This window comes from Apis laboriosa, unplaced genomic scaffold, assembly GCF_014066325.1.
Source record: "Apis laboriosa isolate Shangri-la unplaced genomic scaffold, ASM1406632v1 scaffold34_cov151, whole genome shotgun sequence".
In the NCBI taxonomy this organism is placed as follows: domain Eukaryota; kingdom Metazoa; phylum Arthropoda; class Insecta; order Hymenoptera; family Apidae; genus Apis; species Apis laboriosa.
The window spans coordinates 2927839-2940165 of NW_025222928.1; the positions used below are offsets into that span (position 1 = coordinate 2927839).

Consider the following 12327-nt stretch of genomic DNA (forward strand, 5'->3'; position numbering starts at 1 on the left):
TCGATAATCATATCGCGATATATTTCTTTTGATTTATATATATATCTTGTTTTTGTCACAAAAATTAATTCTCGATGATCGTTGAAAATAGTGTGAATCAGAGAGAAAATGTAACGATTGCCGTCCTAAACACATCGATACGTCGAACAAGGTTAATCGATTATCCAAAGGTTTCTTTCGATTTTGCGATTGTATAGAAAAGAAGCCATTGGTGGTTAATATATTACAATTCGGTTAAAAATATTGCGAACTTCGATCCGTCGAAATTAAATGAAAAATAATATTCATTGAAAGACTTATCGAATAATTAAAGTTTAAACCTCATTGTGAAAGAAAAGAATATATTCGAAACAAAAAAATTATAAGAATGTAATATTTACATTATATATATTGTTATTGTTATCACGATCATCGAGTTGACAAAAATGAGGTAAATTTTTTTTATTTTTAAGTTATATATTGTATGTTTTTTCTTTAAAAGAGATAAGTGACATTTCATTTATTATAATGTTAATTGTTTCAGTATTTATGTTTTAATTTCGTATAAGTATTCTTGAAATATCATATGCGGCCAAGCCACGTTATTAAATGTTAAGATTGTTAGCTAATTAACAAAAATATATAGCATATCTATTTTTTTAGTTTCTCATTAAACATTAATATTTTACAGATTTTTTTATCGGAACTTTTTCGTTCTTACATTTTAATTATAACATTTTTATATTTATAGCAATTGAATTTAATTCTTTTCTATTTATTTTCTACGCTTTATATATTTCTGATTTTTATGTTTCTTCATAAATTTTTCTAATGATTATATTTTACAAAATTTATTTTATATCATGTAACAAATCGTTTATATTTTTGTCACAACAAAAAAAAAGTATTTTTATGTGCGTGAAAATTACATTATATATTTAACGGATATATAATTATTAAGATTAATTTCTGTTGAGTAACAATTTTTTCAATTCTTGAAGAGAACTATCGTCATCGATCTATCGTCATTTTCGTGACATGTAAGCAATGTAATATTTGAAAATCATTTAATGAAAAAAAGGAAAGAAAAATAAAGCAAGCAAAAAATCAGATTATATAAAAAAGAATAAAAAAAAAAAAGGAATGAAGTGAAAAATACAAATAAGTATATATTTAGTAAAAAAAAAAAAAAATATTGTAGCATCTTAGAAATAAACCTATGACAGACGATAGTACTCTTGTCAAGCGTTAATCCTCTAAGCCTATAAACAATTTTCGTCGTGAGATTTTTGTAATCGCTAGTCAATCGTGTTAAATGGATAGCAAGGAGTATTCTAAGCAAAAAGAGAAAAAATTATGCGTCATCGATGAAATATTTTACTCGTTTCATTTTAACGGATCCATTCGTTTTAACGAATTCCTGTTTGTACGGATGCGTGACGCGTTCGTTAAAAAAAACGAGGAAAGATGTTAGTTTATCGGTGGATACGCGAGATTATAGCCAACAGGAGGTAAAACCGCGTATTTTTTTGACGTGTCAAGTTAATGTACGTAAATAGCAAATGAAGTGGTATATAAAGTTATAAATATATAAATATATATATATTATATATTACATAAATTAAGATGATAAAAGAGAATTAAAATATTGTTGCAATATAGTGCTCTAAGTAGAGTCACACGTGACTATCGATCGTGGTACCTTTCCTTTCTAGAATATAATTTATAAAAATTATATATGTATGTATACATATATATACATATATATATATATATATATATATGAAAGATAGAAATGTAATATATTTATAAATATATATACATATTATATATAAATATAAAATGTCATATTAGGAATACGTTATATTATTTATGTTTTTTCAGACCTATGTTAAAATCCGTCATTTTTCTTTCCGTTTCAACGATCTTGGTTTGCTTTTCCGTTCACGGGAATGCAGAATGATACTGCAATGATGATAATGATGACAATGATCTTCCGGTAATCGAGGAAGAAAAATGAAAAAAAGAAATATATAAAAAGAAAACGAAAGAAAATAAAAGGGACCAATGTCGCTGAAAACGAATGAATATCGTGGATTTTATCCTGGGTCTGAAAGATATCGGGAATTGTACAAAAAAGAACAAAATCAATAAAAAAAGAAATGGAAATGCTAGAAAGACAGATGATACTATAGCCCTCTTACCCAATAATTTATCAACTAATAATATTAGTGAATTGATAAGTGACAAGTTGTAAGTTTCTGTTTGTACAAAACAATTTTTATAATATTATGTGGAATATGTGTAATATATTTATCAGGACAATCAACTGGTAATTTATAAAATTTACTTGTAGAATTGGTTTCTTTTTTACCAAACTTGTTGACCATGTAATATACAACAATTACTGTTATTAGAACTGTTAACTTGAAACTTTAAAATTTCACTAATTGCATTAGTTCATTTGCGTAAGAGGGCCCAAATCATAAATTCTATAATATCGTAATTAAATATTGCCTGTTCACAGTGTTGTAAAGATATTCTAAAGGAAATGATAACAAGATGCTTCGAGAAAGCCTTTTGAAAAACTCGCGATCAATCACCGGCTCCTTCTTCGTGTGTGTTAAGCAATCATCATATCCGATATAACTTTGTAATAATAATACTATTATTAATAATAGAACTGTAAAATCGTGCGAACATAATTTAGATATATATACAGGATAAAAATTGCGTTGGAGATCTGAGAGAAAAAAGTTCTCTGATTGTATTAAAGAGATAACCAGTAACAGCTGGTGCGTATAATTTGAGTAAATCATTGACAATTATAACGCTTCGATCTAACGCTTCAACAAAATTTTAATTTATTATTATTATTATTATATCATTATTCGTATATGTACATGTAAGCATGAAGATCATACGCATTGATAAATGGAATATTTTTGAAACATTCATTCAAATATATATGTATTTCAGTTTATACGAAAAGAAGAATGAAAAAAAAAAAAAAAGAATATTGGACATTGTGAAAGCCTGTTTCTAAATGAACTCGTTAAACTCACGCAAGCACAAGAAAGTCCGCTTTCACAAATGAACGAGAAGTCAGCCGAGGGCTGGAAATTAATTTTCCACCTGTTTTATTAAAATCACATAATCGAGAGAGTTTTATCTTCCGCTGAAAGTAGCCGTCCGTATGATTGAAAAGCAAAAAGAAGAAAAAAAATATTAAAATAAGAAAGAAACGAGATAAATGACAGGATCGAGAATTTCGATGCGCGAAGGAGTAGCGATCATGTATTATATTTATTGTATTTAAAAATGTACCTTTTAATTTCATAGCGTTCATATATATATATATATATATACACACACACACACACTATATATTACCGTATCATTGTCGTTATCGATTGTAAAATTTACGAAAGCTCTCTACGTGTATCCTTTCGTTATCTGAATCGCTTCCTTTTCACAAGATTCTCTCTTTCTCTCTTTTTTTATCTATTTATATTTATGATCAGAATTTTTTTTCAATTTTTTCTTTCTCTTTAATCTCATCTTCTTTCGAAATATATTGTTTGTATGCGCGTATATATAAACGTAATGATACACATGCGCACACGACATGATAAAATGCATTGTATACGTGCATAGTGATGTATCACACGATTGCAACAATAATGTGCGAGAAGAAACGGTTTTAAAGCGCCTATCTATCATATATAATTTTTCAAAAAAATAATTTTTTTGTTGAATAGTAAACTTTTATAAAAATAGAATTATTTGAATTAATAGAGAATATATATATATATATATATATATATTGTTTTAAGGAATAAAAAAAAATATAAATGAAAAAAAACACCGTTTCTTTTCGTACAATGTTCATGCTTTCATGAATGTATACGTCACTGAAAATGAAAGAGTGAAATATTTCTCCCTTCGTAATTTAAATTGAACTTTGTATTTTTTATTTCAATTTCAAAGACATGCGCACAAGTGCAGAAAATAAAAAAGTGGTAGACCAACGTCCAGTACGATGCACACAAGCTGTTTGAATGTACAATTAGGGAACAAACATTTATTTTTTTATATGCACCTCAACTGGACGTTTTACGCGTGTTAATTGAGAAGATCGATTACCTCGTATAAGCTAAAAATGTTATTTTGTGTATTATATTTCTCTCACAAAAAATTATATATCAGTTATTATCTGTAAATTTTTCTTGTTAGAGTCTATAGAATTCGGAATATACATATTACAAATCCTAAAGTTACGTTTTACAGTAATGTTATTAAGAATAGAAAGTTTAAGTAAAACGTTGCAATTGACACTTTCTGAAATAATAACATGTTATTCTTGTTACAATCGATATTATAAACATTCAACCATTCTACATTTATCATGATGAAAAGATATATTGATTTTTACGATAAAGGAAATATTATTTTTTAAAAATGAAATCGTTTAAAATTAAATTTTAATTATCAGTATTGATGCTTCAAATGCCAAAAATTGTTACGTTGATTAGAAGCAATTTGATGAATCTAATCAAATATGCAAGTATGAAAAAATAAATTGTAATTCACGAAACGATAATGACTCGTCAAGGATCGAAGTTCTACACGTCCAGTCGTAGTTTCTTTCTAATGAGATTTATTGCGTTGTTGATCATGCTAATTCTATATCCGACTTAAGCCTATTTCCATGTTGAAGATACACCAATGATTGTTGCCGAGCTGAGAAGTCTGAAGTCTAATTTATAAATGTGATAGAGAAGCGTACAAGTAGGGAATTCATTAAATAAGCTTTGAAAACAGTTATATATAATTCAATTATTGGTTAAATTTATTCAGAATTATATATTATCTTTATAAAATTGAAATTGTATATAATTTATAAGCTTTTTTATTAATTATTTTTTATAAATAATTTTTTATGTTAATAATTCTTTGTAATTGTAAGTCTTTGTAATTATAATTGTGTTTGATAATTGTTTCATGTTTATATCTTTATTAATATATTTATTAAATTGTTTGTTACTCATTAGTGCGAACAATAGAGAAGAATCAAATGGCGGAGTCAGAAACTGCTTGGCAAGTTAGATATACACATCCGGTTGTTTAAAAGATTGTAAAAAAGAACTTCCCTGCTCGTACGCAAAAAGAGCTATGTTAGCGAACGTTATAAATGAATATTATTTATTTCTCAATTATATTTATATATATCGTTAATAGTAGTGAGTTTTAATAGTGATTTACGGAAGTGTTATTATCTGGTGCTGAATATTAATATATATATTTGTCGATGTTTTGATAGTTTGAATCGAGATATTGTTAAGAAATTAGAAATCGAAATAGAAGAAAATAGAAATTTATATTAATTAACGAATAGTTATTAGAAAATAATTTTACTTAACTCGGTAATATATCGATTTCAATATAAGCTACTTGTTACTTGTTGCTTGGGGAGTGGTGATTTCATGTGCAAAAATTACTACTGCCGATTAGCGTAATCAAGTTAGCTCGATTTCGATCGTATTACTGTGATAATTATTTAATTTATAATTTATCGATATCATCATTAATATTACTATATACATATAATCATTAAATTTATTCCTATAAAAAAAGATTAATATACTCGTTAGTATAAAAATTTTCTTGTATATCGATTAATTTCTTCGATCAATTCTCAATTCGATCTAGAAATTCATCGAGCATTATACTCCATAGCTATGATTCGTTATGTACGTATTATAAATTTAAACGATTGTGAATGTATTTTACTTACGTTTGCACGAGTGCTACTTCCCCCGATTTTTTGATTTTTATTTTGTTATTGAAGCATTCCCAGATGAATCTCGCAAGCACTTTTTTGTAGAGAACATATTTACTGACCGGCATTTAAATAATCGTGTATTCCGATATATTAAAATATTTCAACGGGATACTGAGGGGTGTTAAAATAGATATACTATAAATATTACACACACAAGATGCATGCAAAGAACTGATCGCAACCAAGTGTGTGTCATTAAAATTAATTAAATTGTTAATTTCGTGCAAATGAAATCGGAAATACATTACCAGTCCCGTTGACAAAGATCTACTCGTTCTCAAAAATGAGAACGTGTAAAGAGAGCAATGTTGTATGAAAAACGCTTTCGATGTTTTGTGACAAACAGTGAGTCCTATACGAGGCTATATAGTATAATAAGTAAAAACCCTTTGCACTCGATGTTTCTTTCAATGTATGTTACGTAATCAAATCGAATTATTGAAATATAAAAAATAATTTTGAAACGATCGATCGAATGTTTATTTTTTAATGATTTTAAAACGATTAGTTAAAATAATAAACAGAAAAAATAAATTATGATATAATCTTTCAGTAATAATTATTTGATTTTTTATGAGTTTTTTTTTGCATTTTTTTATATATTAATAAAAAACTAATAATAAAAAATTTGCGCAAGTTCTAATAGTGTATATGTTCGACATTGCTCGAACAATGCGATTATTCTCGAGGTCGATGTCAACCTGCTACTGTTCCAGCAAAATCGATTATCGCAAAGTCGATTATTGCGACTACTCGAAGCACTGACTTTCGATCCTTGACAATGATTGGAAATATTTTGGCCTCGATTAATATTTCCAAAAATACTGATCTAAGAGTAGGTTTATGATAAAAGTGACACAGAATCATCAAAATTATCTTATTTATTATTATTTCTTAGTATTTTTTTTTAACAAACTAAACTTAATAGTAATAATGAGTAAAAGATGTGATCAATTTATCAATCGATAAATCTTTCTTCTTGTAATATTCTCCTAACCTACATAATCGATATTTCAAGATTAATTAGTCAATCGATATTTTATTACGTAACATATTAGAAAAATTTTTTGTGATCGAGTACAAAGGAAACTATGTAAAAAGAAAAAACATTTATTTTTCTTTTTCATTATATAATAATTTTAATTATTACAGCACCTGTTTGATATTGTGAGCACATAATGAAATATATCCGAATAATTTATGCGAAATATATTTTAAATTCATTGTTAAGCTATGCAAGAAAGAATTTTTGTTTTGACACGAAGAAAGTATTTTTAAAATACAATTGGGAGAACCAGGGAAACGAATGCGATTAAAAAATTTCGTATATAACATTATTGTGTGCACGTGTTGAATATTAGTTTGAAAGAGTGAATGAACAATTTATGAAACAAAAGTGACAAAAAATGGAAAAATAAGAATTGTAAATCCTGTTAATCATCGTATCTGTGTATTTTTTAACGTTAGCATTGAAACGCCTATATTCCTATGGAATCGATGATTCATGCTATAATTTTAATGACAAAAATGGATTAAAATAAAATGTTAAAAAATTAAAAAAAAATTATTCGTTTAGAGACTAATTAATTTTCGTTTTAATTAAAAAATAATTGAAATCAAATTATATATTTTATAATATAGTAATAATTTCATTTTTGTCATTAATTTAAATCTTAAATATAAAATGGATGTTGCATTTTATTTATATAGGAAAAATTTATTTCTAAAGATATATTTTCATTCATTTATCCAGCATTTTTGTTACAGGTGCCAAAGAAACATTATAAAAAAAAATAGAACTACTATAATAATAAAAAAAATGGTAATAAAATATAATCTTACATGCTATAACATTGACTTTGTTTTAGCCAAAATGGATCTATTTTGATATCAAATTTTTGTAAAAAAACAAAATAATTACACCAATAATTTTACACTATCATTATTCATTAAACAAGTTTTTGTTTTATATAAAAATATTTTCATATGGCATTCATTATATAAAATTTTGAGGAAAAAACGCACAGATTTTTTATATGCATTATAAATTTTAAAAATTTCATTTTTGATCTATTGGTAAAGACAAAGACAATGTGAAGCGCAAAAATTCTAATCAACTTCAGGCCACTTTCACACGTATCTCTAGAAATATAAATAATAATTTTAAATAATAAAATTTCTTGACTTTCAATTTTCATTAAATTTTATGAAAATTAATTTAAAAAAAATTAATATACTTCAATAAGTATCGCGATGTGTTTTGTGAACTTAAAAACGTGAGAAAGAAACCTAAAGAAAAATGCATTTTTAATAAACAAACTGAATAACCACAAATATGAGAACGCTATTAAATGCAACGATTTATGTTTGATTATATCATTTTTTCAGTTTTTTAATTTTTATTTTATTTATTTTTAAAAACAATTTATTTTATCATATATAAAAAAAAATATTTATGTATATACGATTGCTTGTGTATTTGCCTCGTTACCTTAATTAGAAATCAAAAACATCACAATTAATTGAATGCAAATATATGTATATCTAATGTGTTAAAATATTAATAAAAAATTTAATCGCAAATACATGGGCAATTATGTGAACCGAAATAAGTACTGTTATTTGTCTGATTATTGTATACAAAATAATGAATAAAAAATGTATATATATATAAAAAATGATAGTTTTAATCAAGTTATACCTATTAATAAAATATATTAAAACGTTTAAAATTTATTAGACTTAATTTTCAATCAATGTAATTTATATTTTCAATGCCAATTAAATTTGTATAAATGTTATACGATCATATTTATTTTATTTAATATCTAACTTTTGATAAGTTCATAACAATTATGTATTAAATGTACTTATATAGCATGTATTAAATAACAATTATAATTGAATAAATAAATTCTTGTTACTTGCAATATTAAAGCTTCGCTTTTTTATTTTATCCTTATACATAGCTCGAGTATATTAATAATCTATATATATATATATATATATTTATATATTTATATTTATGTTCATATTTATATTTATATAATATTATGTATATTTTCATCACTCATACACACACATGTAGGCGTGTAACTCTTTCCATCTTTCTTTTTGTACGTGTATTTCCGAGTTTACAACAGTCTATCGTGTCGTGTGTGTAATTGAGTGTAATTCACGGTGTGCGTATCATCTATGCGTGTCTATTTATATATACGTATATACAGTGTCAATCATTTTTAAATATTTCAATATAACATCATCAACCAATAATTTATTTTATTTAAGCTACACATACAAGGGATTGCGTATTTCTCTCCCCCTTTCTTTTTTTCTCTTAAATATCATGCATGCATCGCAAAATCATCTTTTCTTATATTCACACAAACATGTTCTGCTCTCTCTTTCTCTCACATACACGCACACGTGCTCATCTTTTTCTATTCTTTTTCTTGTTTTTTTGTTTTTTAATTAGTTAACTCGAAATCTCACTCATTAAACAGCTCTCGAAGACTAAGGACACCCAAAGCGGATCACAGTCTGTCTCTGCATTCGTAGAATCTTAGCCAAACTCCCGGAAAGGAAATTGGAATAAATACAGATCATAGAGGATACATTAACATTTCGTTTCGTCACAACGAATTCTCGAATCCCCATGATTTATATAATCGATCCTTAAATACGCATTTTATAATTTTTTTTTGAAATGTTTTACGAAACATAAAATCCAATTGCAGTATTTTATCGTCAATTTTCAGATAACGATTTACCGTAAGGAATCATATAGTTTTGTTTTCTTTTTTGCATAATTACATGATATTAAACAATTTTTTTTCTTTAATATTTTTGCATAAATAAGGATCTGAAAATGATTCGAGTTTTCGGGACGAAATCTTGGTCCGAATAAACTTAGAATTTTTTTTTTTATGAACTCCAGTGTTCGAGAAAAAATTCTTAGAGAAAATTTCTTGTATAACATTATATTAACCCTTTTCTAACTGTGCTTCTAAAAAGTGTTTCTTTTCTATAATATTTTTTAATATTGAATTTCATAAATTACATTATCGAAGAATTTTATTAAAATTGTAATATTAGCAAAAAAAACTAATGAAATTTCTACATTAAGTAAACAGTGTAAAGATTTGAAAGAACTTCAATTTTTTTATAAATTTCATGCTATATTATGAAAGATGTATTTGAAAGGGTTAAATTACAATTAGATAATATCATTTCTGTATATAAGTAAGCTTTAAATCTAATTTATATAGAAATGTAATCACTGAACACTGGAGGATTTTAATTGGAACCTAATGTAATTGTTTTAAGTTAAACTTTTTTTTTTTGTTTGTTTGATATTTACACATCAAAATATCGAGCGAAAAATATGATTAAAGAAAAAAAGTTTTTTGGACGCAATTTCGTGGCAATTTTCGATCAATACGATCGTGTTGAAATTACAAGTTCATTAAATTTTCACATAAACGATTGTTTTTTTTAATTAAACTACTTCTTTTCATTCACATAATTATAATTTTTACGAGAAAAAGGATGACAGCATGAAAAGATTGTCTATTAAAAAAAGCATAGATTATCATTCAATTTTCATTTTCAAATATATTTGATAAAATACGAGTTTAAGAAATTTGCTTTTGCTATCTTTTTCCAAAATGTTATTTATATATTTTTATATTATAATTTTTATTATACGTTGAGTAAAATTTTACGTGAAATATTGTGTCTAAATATAATATATATATATAATTGTATTATAAATTTTGCGTAAGGTTAACACTTGAAATTTTGAAACGCCGACTGCAATATGACAGAATCAAAGATTCTGTATTGTATATAATTGTATCGTTGAATAGAGTGATTAATAAAAAAGACAAAATTGAAAATTAATGAATTGGTCGTTTTTGATATCATTTAAATAAAATGATATCAAAAATTTTATAATCACCCTTCGTCGAACGATACAAAAAATGATATGCCAAAAGTATGATATTATATATTGGATTAATATTTAAAGATTGATTTAATAATTGTCCTTCGTGATTGTATATCCTGCAAAAAACTTTATAAAAAACATTGATAATCGCTCGTAAAAAAGACGACAATGACGGATAAAATAGAAAGTCTCCGACAGCTTTTCGTAATAGTTTTTAAAATCGTAAAATGGCAGTTATTTGTCAATCCATTTGCTAAATACTCTATTATTTTAATGGCAGTAGCTATTTTTCTTTCGACGTCTCTTGAGCTCTAAGCTAATTGAATAAATATTGGAAGAAAGAAGTATTTCTAGGCTAGTACCCGTCTCATTGCGATGAGACCTGATTGCCTGATAGGCCTTGCCAATAAAATATTAATTACAGAGATACTTTCTCGCTGCAACCTGATACTGAAATTATTGTATACTTAATTATTATATTTATAAAAAATTTAATTTAAAATATAAAAATATCAAAAGTATATAAAAAAAATTTAACATAAATAAAATAAGTAATATAAATTAAAATTAATTAAAATTATGATTATCATTAAATTAAATGTATATATGTTAGATATAATATTATAAATAAAATAAAAATAAAATTTACCTTATGAGGTAACGAATAAAGTACGAGGTTGAGGAGAAGTATTACTAATCTTTTAAGTATTATCTAATCTTTTAACTAGCTTGTGATTGTATCACTGGAGCACCTCTGTGTAGTACCGAAGCAGGTCGAGATTTACGACTACCGGTAGCAGCCGGAAGATTTGTCGGTGGTTGAATCGGTTGCTGAGTAATTTGTTGAACTATCGCCGATTCTCTTTTTGGTATTTCCGGTGGTGATTGAAGGACATCCATATATTCACGAATTAGATTCGCAATTTGATGTGCCTACAAGTAAATGATAGTAAAAATACAAATAACAAATATGTAATTGAAATATTATAATAATATAAAATTATAATGTAAATTCTAAAAAAAAAAAAAACAAAGAATCACCTGAGATGTCGTAAGAATAACTTTGCTTTGCTTCTTATCAGTACCAGTGATAATCATCAAACAACTAACAGCTGGACTATAACTTAAAATACTGCTATATTCGTAGGTACAAAGAGTATTCCTGGAACGATGTTCCAGAAGATGAAGACCTTGTTGATCAACGGCCAACCACAAAACACGTGGCCAGTTTGAAGTAAATGATTGCATAACGTCGAATATCGTAGCTCTGTGAAGTGGCCATGACTGAATTAAATTTAAGAAAGCTTTCTTCGCTTCAGGTGGTGTCATTCCTCGTAATGATTGATGATGTTGAAGTACACCTTCTATACACAAAGTTGGAACCAGTCTTGGAGGCAGGCAGTGACTTGATATAGTACGATAATCGTAATCAGACACAGCATTTTCACAATCACCAAGTTCTAATTGCGCTTGTAACGCTGTTAACATCATCTGAAAAAGAAATTATAGATGTATCATATTCGATGTATCATATTCGATGTTAACAATAAAATAT

The 12327-nt window shown here is 26.0% G+C and overlaps 1 protein-coding gene and 1 long non-coding RNA gene across 13 annotated transcripts in view; one reads left to right on the forward strand and one right to left on the reverse strand.

Moving 5' to 3' along the window:
• Nucleotides 1–10559: 10559 nt before the first annotated feature.
• Nucleotides 10560–12327, reverse strand: part of LOC122715375 (myosin-I heavy chain) — a 36725-nt gene continuing 34957 nt past the window's right edge. For 11 of the 12 annotated variants that reach the window (XR_006346819.1, XR_006346818.1, XR_006346822.1 and 8 more), the window contains 3 exons: nucleotides 11814–12263; nucleotides 11422–11705; nucleotides 10560–11222 (listed from right to left, as the gene is read on the reverse strand). Coding sequence is in view for 1 of the 12 variants with exons in the window: in XM_043937518.1 (XP_043793453.1) it covers nucleotides 11493–11705; nucleotides 11814–12263 (663 nt within the window). In the remaining 11 variants the exon portion in view is untranslated. Of the gene's footprint in view, nucleotides 11706–11813; nucleotides 12264–12327 lie in introns of all 12 variants that reach the window. The other variant, XM_043937518.1, reaches the window with a different exon arrangement.
• Nucleotides 11576–12226, forward strand: LOC122715377. The gene is made up of 3 exons (XR_006346831.1): nucleotides 11576–11823; nucleotides 11920–12006; nucleotides 12092–12226. It is a non-coding gene; the product is annotated as an uncharacterized LOC122715377 (long non-coding RNA).